General features: G+C 42.9%; 1 protein-coding gene across 3 annotated transcripts in view; it reads left to right on the top strand.

The window, feature by feature from the left end:
- Positions 1 to 5,491: 5,491 nt before the first annotated feature.
- The window catches only part of LOC143296192 (uncharacterized), a 103,691-nt gene continuing 93,624 nt past the window's right edge, over positions 5,492 to 15,558 (top strand). For all 3 annotated transcript variants that reach the window (XM_076608012.1, XM_076608021.1, XM_076608005.1), the window contains exons 1-4: positions 5,492 to 5,624; positions 9,707 to 9,827; positions 11,812 to 11,903; positions 12,858 to 12,909. In XM_076608012.1, coding sequence (XP_076464127.1) covers positions 5,500 to 5,624; positions 9,707 to 9,827; positions 11,812 to 11,903; positions 12,858 to 12,909 — 390 coding nt within the window. In that variant the 5' untranslated portion in view covers positions 5,492 to 5,499. The remainder of the gene's footprint in view (positions 5,625 to 9,706; positions 9,828 to 11,811; positions 11,904 to 12,857; positions 12,910 to 15,558) is intronic.

Raw genomic sequence — 15,558 nt, 5'->3', positions numbered from 1 at the left:
TGTGTGTGTGTGTGTGTGTGTGTGTGTTCATGCGTGCATTTGTGTGTATGGTGGAGGGGTGGGGTGGGGTCTATGTTAGTGCGTGTAGTATACTGTGTGTGTGTGTGTGTGTGTGTGTGTGTGTGTGTGTGTGTGTGTGCGCGCGCGCGCGCGCGCGTTCATGCGTGCATTTGTGTGTATGGTGGAGGGATGGGGTGGGGTCTATGTTAGTGCGTGTAGTATACTGTGTGTGTGTGTGTGTATCTGCAGATATATATGTGTGTGTGGGGGGGGGGGGGTGAGCGGGGGGAGGAAAGTCTGTGGGAAGTGGGGGGAGGGGCTGGGGGTGGGTAGGTCTGTGTGTTCGCCTGTTCCTGATAATGAATATCTTGGCTTGTAGTTTTGTTTGCTCTTGCATGATCGGCCTTGAAGTTCAGTGACACCGGACATCGAAAACATGGTGTGGTCGTTTGTAGGAATATATGATTTTTTCTCTCTCTCTTTGTTGTGAACTTGGTGGGACAAATGGAAGAACTAAAGTTGTTTCAAACGATTAATCTTTGACGTATTCAGATGGGCATTTTGTTGATTTTTTTATATTCATTTTGTATGAATATTAGATACCTTTTTTTTCTGTTTTGAACACTGGGTTTGGCCCCTTTCCCGCCAACACCCCCCCACCCCCTTCTCCACTCTCCCTCCCCGTCACTCAGTTTGCTTCTCAGGATGACACGGTCCTTTTTTCCCCAACGAACGCATGTATTTATGTGCTTTTCATGCAAAGTGATATTGGAAATCTTTTGATTGTGTGTTTGTTGTTCTCGACTCTTTCTACCTATTGCGCACATGGTATTGGTTTGGGTGGTGTTGTTTTTTGTTTTGTTTTGTTTTTTGCGCACATGGTATTGGTTTGGGTGGTGGGTTTATTTTATTGCGCACATGGTATTGGTTTGGGTGGTGGGTTTATTTTAAATTTTTTTTTATATTGCGCACATGGTATTGGTTTGGGTGGTGGTTTTTATTTTATTGCGCACATGGTATTGGCTTGGGTGGTGTTTTTTTTTCCAGAACACTTCAAACAAGTGAATCCATACTCAATCTTTGTTGTGTTTTTTCCCCAATGTAATTACCACTTGTCGTGTTATCACGATGTTCATTGACCAGTCAGCATTCTTGTCTTGATCATGTGACCTTACCCTTGGCACTCTCCTGTCTTGGTCTCCTCCCCATCACCCCCCTACCTCCCCCCCTTTTTTTTCATCCCTCACGAAAACGAAGAGTGACCTCAAGGTGCGAACGACAAATGGCTGTGCATTATTCTTTTAAAGCTTAAGCATCAAACAGACGAATGCCAAAAGCTCGACTGTGTGTGTGTGTGTGTGTGTGTGTGTGTGTGTGTGTGTGTGTGTGTGTGTGTGCGCGCGCGCGCGCGATATCTGGCATGAACCGTGAACCCGAAGAATACATTTTTACGATGTCTTGAGGTTGCTCCTTTGGATTTTGAGAATACAATTTTTCCCCATTTGTTGTTCTCTCTGTATTTATGATTATATCATTTGTCTTTGATTCTTTGAACTCGCTTTGAATTCACATACGTTTTCCAACTAAACACGAGAATCTCAATATAGCATTGCTGACATCACTCCAAGCCACATTCACTTTCCCTGACGTAGTCAGTTGCGCCATTGACTAAATTTCTGAGAATGTGTGTGTGTGTGTGTGTGTGTGTGTGTGTGTGTGTGTGTGTGTGTGCGTGCGTGCCTGCGTGCGTGCGTGTGTGTGTGTGTTTTACGAACTGGAGAGACAGAGAGAAATCTGTTTGTTCTCAGGAATTTTAGAATAAAGCGCTTTGGCACAACTTTTCATATCAGGCGTGCTTCTTGACTGACAACCACAGTGATTCGTGTGTGGGTGTGGGTGTGTGTGGGTTACTCGCTTTCGTTTCGTAAGGATATGCCGGAGTGATGTGTCTCCCAGTTTGACGCTGCGTCTTCTTTGTACATTATAGGGCATACATGCATTGAGTATAACTACATTTAAATGTGTATATGTTGGCGTATCTCTCAGAACAACGGCTGATATGTAGGTCGGCCAATGTGCTAATATCTCCATCGTTGGGAAAAGAAATGCAGATTTATTCATTCATCAAGTTCATTCATTCATTCACTGTCTCTGAAAGTGAATGTGGGGCATTTCCTTGCTCTCCATCGCAGGCAAGATACTTGCCAGGATCCTACTAAACCGCCTCACAGCACACCTTGACCAAGGTCATTTGCCTGAGAGCTAATGTGGATTCCAGAAAGAGCGCGGAACCACCGACATGGTGTTTGCTGCAAGGCAGCTGCAAGAGAAATGTCAGGAGCAAAATGCTGATCTGTTCTCCACCTATGTCGACCTCACTAAGGCCTTCGACACCGTGAGTAGAGAGGGACTGTGGAAGATCATGGCCAAGTACGGATGCCCTCGGAAATTTATTTCCTTGGTCAGCCAATTCCATGAAGGCATGCAGGCTCGAGTCCAGGACAATGGCGAAACATCTGCTCCTTTTGCTGTCACAAATGGTGTCAAGCAAGGCTGCGTCCTGGCTCCAACGCTGTTCAGCCTCATGTTCTCTGCAATGCTTACTGATGCCTTCAGAGATGGCGATGTTGGAATCGGCCTAAAGTACCGAACAGATGGCAAGCTGTTTAACCTCAGAAGGCTTCAAGCAAAAACGAAGGTCATGACAGACATCATCAGAGACTTTTTGTTTGCTGATGATTGTGCCCTCAACGCTGGATCTGAAGCTGACATGCAACTCAGCGTCGACAAGTTTGCCACTGCCAGCAGGAACTTCGGCCTTACCATCAACACGAGGAAAACTGAAGTTCTCCATCAGCCAGCCCCAGGGAAACCCTACGTTGAGCCCAACATCACAGTCAACGGTCAGAGACTCAGTGCGGTGGAGCGGTTCACATACCTTGGCAGCACACTGTCACGAAATGCGACCATCGACGATGAAGTGAACGTCAGGATTGCAAGAGCAAGCGCAACTTTTGGTAGACTCAATGCAAATGTCTGGAACAGAAGAGGCATTAGTCTTGAGACCAAGCTAAAGGTCTACAGAGCAGTAGTTCTCCCCACACTACTGTACGCCTGCGAAACTTGGACAGTGTACCAACGACATGCCAAGAAGCTGAACCACTTCCACACAACATGCCTCAGGAAGCTACTGAACATCAAGTGGCAAGACAGGACCCCAGACACAGAGGTGCTCGCAAAAGCCACCCTTCCCAGCATCTTCACCATGCTGATGAAGTCCCAGCTACTCTGAAAGTCTCTCTGAAAGCGTTTGATATCAACCCTGACTCCTGGGAGGAATCTGCAGTGGACCGTGACAAATGGCGCGCTGCTGTGCACAAAGGCGCCAAGTTGTGCAAGGCCAACAGGACTGCTGCAGCTGTTCAGAAGAGGCAGGCCAGAAAGTCACGGGCAAACAAGCTCCCTGACAATGGTATGCCTGTCTTTGTCTGCCCCAACTGTCAGCGAACATTTCGTGCGCAGATTGGACTATTCAGCCATCTGCGCATTCACAGATAGATTCATGAGCATCCTCCCCCCCCACCCCACCACCACCCTCCCCCCATCCCCTAGCTGGATGACAACGATGGTCATCATCGATCTCGATGGACACACCACCATCTCCATCGTTGGAACAAAATGCAGATTTATTCATTCATCAAGTTCATTCATTCATTCACTGTCTCTCTGTCTCTCTCTCTTTCTGTCTCTGTCTCTACTCTGTCTCTACCCCTCTCTCTCGATCTGTTCTCCCAGCATCTCAGACCAATCTGTTCCATGTCGCTGCCAGCATAGCACCAGCAGACCAATGTGTTCCATGTCGCTGCCAGCACAGCACAGCACCAGCAGACCAATGTGTTCCATGTCGCTGCCAGCACAGCACAGCACCAGCAGACCAATCTGTTCCATGTCGCTGCCAGCACAGCACAGCACCAGCAGACCAATGTGTTCCATGTCGCTGCCAGCACAGCACAGCACCAGCAGACCAATGTGTTCCATGTCGCTGCCAGCACAGCACAGCACCAGCAGACCAATGTGTTCCTTGTCGCTGTCAGCACAGCACCAGCAGACCAATCTGTTCCTTGTCGCTGTCAGCACAGCACCAGCAGACCAATCTGTTCCATGTCGCTGCCAGCACAGCACAGCACCAGCAGACCAATGTGTTCCTTGTCGCTGTCAGCACAGCACCAGCACGCCTGCAATCTCCTCCCCAGACAGTCTGGAGATGGAAGCTGACTGTCCCAGTGCCAGGCTTAGTGTGGGCAATGTCTATGAATAATTGATGCGGCCTGTGTTTTCTCTCCATCACTGGAGTTTCTCCTTGGATATTGACACAGCTAGCTGGTGCCCCCCCCCCCCTCTCTCTCTCTCTCTCTCTCTCCAGTATTGTGCAGTGTAGACCCTGTTCAGCCGGGGCGGGAACCGGATGTAAAGAACATACCAGTGCTTACAATAAAAATTATTGTATTATCCTCGAAAAAAAAAAAAAAATTGTCCTCTCTCTCTCTCTCTCTCTCTCTCTCTCTCTCTCTCTGAATGGATGGGTAGATAAATTGGTGGATAGAAAGCACATAGATACTCATATGTTCCCGAAAATAAAGGATAATTGTCATGTCTGGTTATTCGTATAACTGATCGAATCTTTAGAGGGACAGAACTCAGTACAATAAATTCGTTTTTATAATTCTGGCCATTTATCGAAACAAAACATGAGAAAAAAAAACAAACAACAAACAAAAACGACGAATTAGAAGAAATACTTGGAATATTCAACTAACAAGAACAAAATAATGAAAACAATTATGGCCGCATATGTAACGGCACAAAAAGAACAATAATTTCATTATAATAAATATAAGTGCGCATTTCGCACACGGCGTGACACCACACACACACACACACACACACACACACACACACACATTTGCACTGATTTGGTCGCTCGCCAGCTCGGCTCGATCACACCAGTAGGCATTCAGCTTTTCCTTCTTCACTGATGGCACGGCAGCAAGTGAACTGAGTACAAGTCAGCATTTGCAGAAGACCGCAAGTTGGTTTATCAAATCGTGACGTATCGGAGAGAGAGAGAAGGAGGGAGGGGAGACCAGACAAATTCTTCATTCCGAGGATAATAGACAAGCACTGGTGTGCTTTTTTATATCCAGTCCCCGCCCTGAATAGGGTCTACACTACACAATATTTCATAAAATGAAAGCATAAAATGAAAATTAGAGAGAGAGAGAGAGAGAGAGAGAGAGAGAGAGAGTTTTACGTACAGTGCCTAAGTAAGCTTATACTGGCCTGCATGAATGTGCGCATGTGTAAGGCATGTGTGTGTGTGTGTGTGTGTGTGAGGGAACTGACACGGGACATAAACAAGATCGCAACATTATTTCCCTTGAATCGTTGGCCACTCTCCTGACTCACGAATCAAAAAACGTCGCACGTTGCCAAAACAACATGGCGGCGATGGCGATTCTTCCCTCCACAATGGACCAAAATGACTACGCTGTTGCAGAGCAGGAGCTTCAGGATCATATTTTGGACGTGTACGGAACCCGTGATAATGAGGAAGATATGTTCAGGTATGTATTTACATTATATGGAGCAGAGTCTTTAGAGCGCCGGGTTTTCAAAGTGATCCTTCAATCTTCAATCTTCAAATTGGAAGGTCAGCCGTCATTACTGACTATTAATGACCTGTGTGCGCAGAGGCGTAAATACCTAACTAAAACCTAATTAGACCTATCTTTTCCTCCGGAGGGGGTGACAATGAGAAAGAGCATGTATACATACTCTCACCCACCGTCACTCGCAGCGTCCCTCCGGGGGGGAAAAAAAAAAAAAAAAAAAAAAAAAAAAAAAAAAAAAAAAGGGGGGGGACTAAACTGTGATCTTGTTCAGCTCCCTCTTGAAAGCTGCCAAGGAGGGAGCCTCTGCTGCTGTTGCAGGCAGGGAGTTCCAGACGGGGATGGTTGATGGGAAAAAACTGTATTTATAAGGGTCAGAGGAGAAGCTAAGATGGACAAATTTGTGTCGATGATTTGATCTTGTTCTGCCGGATCCTTTCTTGAGAAATTTGTCTGGAGGGATGTCTACAATGCCGTTGACCATTTTATACATCAGGGTCAGCCTTTGTCTGTTCCGCCGTGATTCGAGGGATTCCCATCTTAGTTCTTGCAGCATGTGTGTTACGCTGCTGGTCCGCCCGTAGTCACTGTGTACATAACGTGCTGCTCTTCTTTGCACCATTTCAATCTTGTTCTTTTGACCTTCTTTGTACGGGCTCCAGACTGATGAACAATACTCCAGGTGCGGGCGTACAAGAGTTTGGTAGGCATTGGCTTTGGTGGTTTTATTGGATGTTTTTAGATTCCTTTTTAGGAAGCCTACCATGCTATTGGCTTTGTTGGTGACTCTTGTAACATGTTCTTTCCAGTTTAGATCATTTCTTATGTCGACGCCGAGATATTTTGCGCTGTCAACATGCTCGAGGGTGTGTCCTTTTAATTTGTAGTTGTAGCTGATGGGGTTCCTTGATGTTGTACAGGTAAGGACATTACATTTTTCTGGGTGGAATTCCATTCCCCAACGCTGTTCCCAGTCAGACAGGGTGTTGAGGTCTCGTTGGAGCATTTTACAGTCTTGGATTGTCTTGATGGTGGAGTAGACTATACAGTCATCAGCGAACAATCTAATATTGGCCTTGATGTTCTGAGGCAGATCGTTGATGTAAATCAGAAATAGGATGGGGCCTAGAACTGTCCCCTGTGGGACTCCGCTGATGACAGGTGCTGGCTCAGATTTTTCGCCGTCAACTACGACGATTTGGGTGCGGTCAGAAAGGTATGCCTTGATCCAGTCTAACGTCGATCCTCGTATACCATAATGGTCTAGCTTACGGAGGAGGCGTTTGTGGGGGACCTTGTCAAAGGCTTTGGAGAAGTCCAGGATTACCATGTCGGTCTGCTGTCTGTTGTCCTGGTTTTTGGCGATGTCTTGGAACAATGTTAGCAGTTGAGTTTCGCAACTCCTTCTGGCTCTAAACCCATGTTGTGCGTTGTCAAGTATTTCATGTTGGGTCAGATGGCGCATGATGTTGCTTGCTAGGATGTGTTCTTGCATCTTACAGCATATGCTGGTGAGGGAGACCGGTCTGTAGTTAGCAGCAGAGTTACGATTGCCCTTTTTGAAAACTGCTGTCACGTTCGCCATTTTCCAGTCGTCTGGTACACATCCATCTGCCAGTGATTTGGTGAAGATAATAGAGAGCAGGGGCGCGATCTCATCTGCGCACTCTTTCAACACTTTTGCTGGAATCTCATCAGGTCCTGCTGCTTTATATGGGTTGATGTTCTTCAGCAATTTGCGTACCCCTTCCTTGTCGATCGTGATCTCGGCCATTGCAGGGTAGGACACTCCCGATGGTGTTGGGATTTTGCTGCTTTTTTCTCTCGTGAAGACTGACTTGTACTGGTGGTTTAGAATGTTGGCCTTTTCTTTTGGGGATGCAAATAATCTTCCTTGGTCTCGAAGTGGAGATACCCCTGTACTGTCACGTCTGAGAGATATGATGTAAATCCAGAATCGCTTTTGGTTGCTCCCTTTCAACTGCTCAAAACTATCAAAACTGAATTGTTGCCATTCAAGTTCATGCTAACTCATGAGATGTAATGTTTCTTCTTCATCCTTCAGGCGAATACCTTCATCTTGTTGAAGATTACTTCACACTTAAGGGGGGAACACTTCCAGAAGAAAGCAAACCACTTCCTGTTAAGATTTGGTGCTGCAAAGTCTCTGCCGAGGGTGCACCAACTGATTTGTCTGGGAACACATTCCACTTTATATTTGCGGTACTTCGTTCTGCAGGAGGGGATAGGGTTGGACTGGGAGTTTGTTTGGCTAGCTCAATGTCTACCAGGAACTGTGGATGGAATGCTAAGGGTGTCTATTGTATTCAGTTTATTATGGAACTTGTAGAAGTTTGTAAGGCATGCCTTTTGTCTTCTGCACTGTTTTGGCCATTCCAGGTTGGTCACCATGTCCAATATGTAAGTAAATAAATAATCACAAAAATTGTAAAAGGGGTTAGAATTTAAAAAAAAAAGATTAAAAAGAATATAATATATATATTTAATATATTTCACAAACCTGTGAAACTGACCACTCTCTCTCTCACACTGACCTGTGAAACTGACCTCTCTTTCTCTCTCACACAAACACACACACTGTCACTTTCTCTGCTGTCTCTCATTCAAAAACACACACATGCACACACATAAACACACACTGTCTATCGCACTCACACACACACCACATGCTGTCACTCTCATTCTTACAGAAAACAATTCACAAGTATCAAATAGCTGGTCTTGGCCAAAAAAATGAAAACAAAACGTGAAAAGCTTACTAAAAAAAGAGAGATAACAGAAGATCAAATATTCGGTAGTGCATCATTTGTGTGTGTGTGTGTGTGTGTGTGTGTGTGTGAGTGTGTGTGTGTGTGTGTGTGTGTGTGTGTAAGTTCATGATGCTTTCTCTCAAGTCCTGACCAGCACAGCATTGGGTTTATGGGTAGGTCAGGCATCTGTTTCCCTTAAAAAAAAAAAAAGTTAAGCTGATGTGATGTAGCATATATTGATCAATCCTGATACTTTGAGGCTTCCTTGAAGCTGAAACTGAAGTGATGCTTTCAGGCGCACTCTGTAGTTAAGCAGATGTGGTATAGCCTATATTGATCAGTCCTGATAATTCAAGGCCTTCTTGAAGCTGAAACTGAAGTGATTTTTTCAGACACACTCTGTAGTTAAACAGATGTGGTATAGCCTATATTGATCAGTCCTAATAATTTGAGGCCTTCTTGAAGCTGAAAGATAAGATAAGATAAGATAAGAATAACTTTATTATCTCCAACTGGAGAAATTTGGTCAGGTACATTATCACAACATAGACAAGTAAACAACATGGGGACCATAACTGTAAAAGCCAACAACAGCCCCAACAAATATTACGAAGATACAAATGTAAAAAATATCACGTACATCGTTTCATACATACATCCACACACTGCAGGTAATAACTAGTATTCTTAATGTAAAAACAGAAAGAATTAAGAAACATTATTTGAATATAATTATAAACATAGCCTACTATACTGCACATTGATTATAATAGACAGATAAGATAAGAATAAAGATGAATTGCGGAAAACCACAACCAGGTAATCAGCACCCCCCCGCACCGCACCCCCCCCCCCCCCCCCCCACACACACACACACACACACACGCGGATAACTTGATCAAACAAGAGTAATAAACATATGTTCTCAAATAAAAGCATTTCACATATTCGCTTTTAAAAACATTGCAATTAAACTGAAGTGATGTTTTCAGACCCACTCTGTAGTTAAGCAGATGTGGTATAGCCTATATTGATCAGTCCTGATAATTCGAGGCCTTCTTGAAGCTGAAACTGAAGTGATGTTTTCAGACCCACTCTGTAGTTAAGCAGATGTGGTATAGCCTATATTGATCAGTCCTAATAATTTGAGGCCTTCTTGAAGCTGAAACTGAAATGATGCTTTCAGACGCACTCTGTAGTTAAGCAGATGTGATATAGCATGTATGGATCAGTCCTGATACTTCGAGGCCTCCTTGATGCTTTCAGACCCACTCTGGCTGATGTCCAGAAGATCGGCTTCTTCAGTCTGGATCGCTGTGCTCAGACTGATGTCACAGAGATTGTTGACCTCAAGGAGATGACTGAAGTCTTGCAGATTTTACTGCAGGTACTTATGTTTCCCTTTTTTCATTCTCTCTCTCTCTCTCTCTCTCTCTCTCTCTCTCTCTCTCTCTCTCATCTTCTCTCTCTCTCTCATCTTCTCTCTCTCTCTCTCTCTCTCTCTCTCTCTCTCTCTCTCTCTGTGTTTCTCTCTCTTAAATCTAATTTTCTTCCTCTCTCTCAACTCTAAATTTTCTCTCTCTCAGTCAGCTTCTGCCTGTCTCTCAGTCTCTGTCTTTCTCTCTGTGTGTCTCTCATAACTAATTTTCTTTCTCACTTATCTTCTGTCTCTCTCTGTCTTTTCTCTCTGTCTGTGTGTGTGTATGTCTCTCATCTTCTGTCTCTCTCTGTCTTTTCTGTGTGTGTGTGTGTATGTCTCATCTTCTGTCTCTCTCTGTCTTTTCTGTGTGTGTGTGTGTATGTCTCATCTTCTGTCTCTCTCTGTCTTTTCTGTGTGTGTGTGTGTGTGTATGTCTCATCTTCTGTCTCTCTCTGTCTTTTCTCTGTGTGTGTGTGTATGTCTCATCTTCTGTCTCTCTCTGTCTTTTCTGTGTGTGTGTGTGTGTATGTCTCTCATCTTCTGTCTCTCTCTGTCTTTTCTCTATGTGTGTGTGTGTGTGTATGTCTCATCTTCTGTCTCTCTCTGTCTTTTCACTCCGTCTCTGTGTGTGTTCTAAATGTTCTCTTTCTCTCACTCATCTTCTGTCTCTCTCTGTTTTTCTCTCTGTCTGTGTGTGTGTATGTCTTTCATCTTCTGTCTCTCTCTGTCTTTTCACTCCGTCTCTGTGTGTGTTCTAAATGTTCTCTCTCTCTCTCACTTATCTTCTGCTATTCTCTGTTTTTCTCTATGTCTCTCTCTTAACTCCTCTGTCTTTTATTTCTGTCTCTCTATGTGTGTTTCTCTCCCTCACTCACCTTCTTTCTCTCTCTGTCTCTCTCTGTCTTTTTGTGTATTTAACGTAGATCAGCTACTTTAAATGGATAATTCACAAATTTATATTAATTTATATAGATCTGCAACTTTGAATGGATAATTCACAAATTTATATATCTGATTCATATAGATCTCCTGATTCAAATGGACACACACACACACACACACACACACACACACACACACGTTTTAGGAGAATTAGGAAGATTTCCTATTAGCCTAAAAATAATATGTCAAGTTATTGGCTATTGGATACACATATTAGAGCTTCCTCAAAATTCACTTGTACACACAACATATAACTGCATGTATCGTCAAACAAATGAAAATGTTCAGTGGCTGCTTTTCATAAGAAATGTATTAACTAGCACTAGATTAGATTATGTTTGGAAAAATCAGTTCATTTTTAGTGTTAAAAGAATAAAGCATGCTGTATCCAAGAAACTTGAAAATGAATATATGAAATTTTGGAAACAGAAACATGACAGTTCATCTAAATTAGCATTTTACAAGAACGCTGTGACAAATTATAAAATTGAACCGTATTTAAAGAATACAGCAAATACACAACACAGGAAAGCACTGACCATGTTACGAATCAGCGCCATGACTTACAAATCGAACAGGGAAGATATAAAAATATACCGAAAGAACAAAGACTGTGTGATACTTGTAACAGTTTAGAAGATGAGATTCACCTTTAGACAATTGTGTAAAGTACAATACTTACAGACACAGATTCCTAATCGATATATGTCGTCCAAATGCAAAGCCTAGTGAATTGATCCTTCTTACAGAAATACAGCCAAGGCTGGCGAAATTTGTTCATGAATGTTTCTCTTCTTAATATGCTCATGTTTATGTTTCATTGTGTCTTATAAACTTTAAGGTTTTATGACAATAAAAAGTATTCTATTCTATTCAATTCTATTCACACACACACACACACACACACACACACACACACACACACACACAAATACTGAAGTTTGAGCAAAACTGATGAAACTGATTTTTTCTTCACCACCTCCCAATGGTAAATAATGGAACAACACAGGATGTGGCCAACTTGCGAAGGGACATCAACTTCACCAAGCATGTCATGCAGGCTGACCATGAGTCCAAGCTACAGGGCAAATCACTGGAGCTGTAAGGGAACTGAGCATATCTCTCTCTCTCTCTCTCTCTCTCTCTCTCTCTCTCTCTCTCTCTTCCCTTTCTTCCTTCCTGCCTGCCAATATACAGAGTTCACAAATAGTTAAGGACCACTTATTTGAACAGTGTTGTGCTTGTGGGCATGGTGAAATGATGCTGGATTTTCAGCAGTGGTGTATGTGTAACAGTATGAAACTGTGATCTCAGCCAAGCTGTGTGTGTGTGTGTGTGTGTGTGTGTGTGTGTGTGTGTGAGGCTATGCATATGGATGGTGGGGGCTGGCTATGTATGTGGAGGGGGCTGGCTATGTATGTGGAGGGGGCTGGCTATATATGTGGGCTATGTATGTGGAGGGTGGGGGCTGGCTATGTATGTGGGCTATGTATGTGGAGGGGCTGGCTATGTATGTGGAGGGAGCTGGCTATGCATGTGGGCTATGTATGTGGAGGGGCTGGCTATGTATGTGGAGGGGGCTGGCTATGCATGTGGGCTGTGTATGTGGAGGGGCTGGCTATGTATGTGGAGGGGCTGGTTATGCATGTGGGCTGTGTATGTGGAGGGGCTGGCTATGTATGTGGAGGGGGCTGGCTATGCATGTGGGCTATGTATGTGGAGGGGCTGGCTATGTATGTGGAGGGGGCTGGCTAAGTACGTGGAGGGGCTGGCCGTGCATGTGGAGGGGCTGGCTATGTACTGGCTGTGTATGTGGATGGACTGGCTGTGCATGTGGTGGGCTGGCTATGTGCTGGCTATGCATGTGGAGGGGGCCTGGTTATATATGTTTGTTGCTTAATGGCTCGGCCTGGGTGTCTGTGAGACTGCATAGTAATTCTTGTGCAGTGTGTGTGTGTGTGTGTGTGTGTGTGTGTGTGTGTGTGTGTGTGCAAAGTAATGAACTATTTCCAGCATTCTGTTATGATATAACACAGCAGTATCCACTCTTGCCAGGTACTGTCGCATCAATGAGCGTGTCAGTGAACTGGAGAAGATACACCTGGATGTGAGTATCACGTGGAATTAGTATTACTTTATGAGTATCAGGTGGAATTACTATTACTTTATGAGAATCAGGTGGAATTACTATTACTTTATGAATATCACGTGGAATTACTATTACTTTATGAGTATCAGGTGGAATTACTATTACTTTATGAGTATCACGTGGAATTACTATTACTTTATGAGTATCAGGTGGAATTACTATTACTTTATGAGTGAATTAGTATTACTTTATGAGTATCAGGTGGAATTACTATTACTTTATGAGTGAATTAGTATTACTTTATGAGTATCAGGTGGAATTACTATTACTTTATGAGTGAATTAGTATTACTTTATGAGTATCAGGTGGAATTACTATTACTTTATGAGTATCAGGTGGAATTAGTATTACTTTATGAGAATCAGGTGGAATTACTATTACTTTATGAATATCAGGTGGAATTACTATTACTTTATGAATATCAGGTGGAATTACTATTACTTTTATGAGTATCAGGTGGAATTACTATTACTTTATGGGAATCAGGTGGAATTACTATTACTTTATGAATATCAGGTGGAATTACTATTACTTTATGAGAATCAGGTGGAATTACTATTACTGTAAAACACCTGGATGTGATTATCAAGTGGAATTACTATTACTTTATGAATATCATATGGATTTACTATTACTTCAAAAAATGCCTGGATGTGAGTATACAGTGGAATTACTATTACTTTAAAACACCTGAATGTGAGTATCAAGTGGAATTGCTATTACCCTATGATACTTGGATATGAGTATCAGATGGAATTACATTTACTTTGAAACACCTGTATGTGGGTATCAGGTGGAATTACTATTACTTTAAAACACCTGTATGTGAATATCAAGTGGAATTACTATTACTTTATGAATATCATATGGAATTACTTTTACATTAAAATACCTGGATGTGAGTATACAGTGGAATTACTATTACTTTAAAACACCTGGATATGAGTACTAAGTGGAATTACTATTACCCTAAAATACCTGGATATGAGTAGTCAGTGGAATTACTGGTAGTATTACTTTGAGATACCTGGATGTGTGTATCATATGGAATTACTATTACTTTAAGGTACACGGATGTGAGTATCATATGGAATTATTATTACTTTGAAATACCTTGATGTGAGTACCAAGTGGAATTGCTATTTATTTAAAATACCTGGATGAGAGTATCATGTGGAATTACTATTACTTTAGAATACCTGGATGTGAGTATCTGGTGGAATTACTATTACTTTAAAGTACCTGGATGTGACTGTCAAGTGGAATTACTATTATTTTTAAATACCTGGATGTGAGTATCCATTGGAATTACTATTACTTTAAAACACCCAGATGTGAGTATCCATTGGAATTACTGTTACTTTAAAATACCTGGGTCTAAGTATCATATGGAATTACTATTACGTTAAAATACCTGGGTCTCAGTATCACATGGAATTACTATTACTTTAAAATACCTGGATGTGAGTATCATATGGAATTACTATTACTTAATATAGATCCCACATTGCCCAGGTAGATCATTGAAACTGTGTTGGTCAATGGTTAATGTAACTTTGATGGCTGCTAAACATCAGTGGAGTTCCGCCTTTGATGTGTTGAATGTCGACAGTCAGTCATGCTGAAATATATTATATGCTGTTGAGAGCTGGTGTCTACTGTCTGTCATGCTGAAATATAATATATGCTGTTGAGAGCTAATGTCTACTGTCAGTCATGTGGAGAGACAATGTCTACTGTCAGCCATACTGAAATATATCATGTTGTGGAGGGTCAGTGTCCACTATCAGTCATGTGGAGGGTCAGTGTCTACTGTCAGTCATGTGGAGAGTCAGTGTCTACTGTCAGCCATGTGGAGAGTCAGTGTCTACTGTCAGTCATGTGGAGAGTCAATATCTACTGTCAGTCATGTGGAGAGTCAGTGTCTACTGTCAGCCATGTGGAGAGTCAGTGTCTACTGTCAGTCATGTGGAGAGTCAGTGTCTACTGTCAGCCATGTGGAGAGTCAATATCTACTGTCAGTCATGTGGAGAGTCAGTGTCTACTGTCAGTCATGTGGAGAGTCAGTGTCTACTGTCAGCCATGTGGAGAGTCAGTGTCTACTGTCAGTCATGTGGAGAGTCAATATCTACTGTCAGTCATGTGGAGAGTCAATGTCTACTGTCAGTCATGTGGAGAGTCAGTGTCTACTGTCAGTCATGTGGAGAGTCAATGTCTACTGTCAGCCATGTGGAGGGTCAGTGTCTACTGTCAGTCATGTGGAGGGTCAGTGTCTACTGTCAGTCATGTGGAGAGTCAATGTCTACTGTCAGTCATGTGGAGAGTCAATGTCTACTGTAATTTATGCTGAAATACATCATTATGCTGTGGAGGGTCCATGTCTACTGTCAGTCATGTGGAGGGTCAATGTCTACTGTCAGTCATGTGGAGGGTCAATGTCTACTGTCAGCCATGTGGAGAGTCAATGTCTACTGTCAGCCATGTGGAGAGTCAATGTCTACTGTCAGTCATGTGGAGAGTCAATGTCTACTGTCAGCCATGTGGAGAGTCAATGTCTACTGTCAGTCATGTGGAGAGTCAATGTCTACTGTCAGTCATGTGGAGAGT

The sequence above is a fragment of the Babylonia areolata genome, chromosome 2, assembly GCF_041734735.1.
Source record: "Babylonia areolata isolate BAREFJ2019XMU chromosome 2, ASM4173473v1, whole genome shotgun sequence".
NCBI lineage: Eukaryota > Metazoa > Mollusca > Gastropoda > Neogastropoda > Buccinidae > Babylonia > Babylonia areolata.
This window is presented reverse-complemented; position numbering and strand designations above follow the sequence as displayed.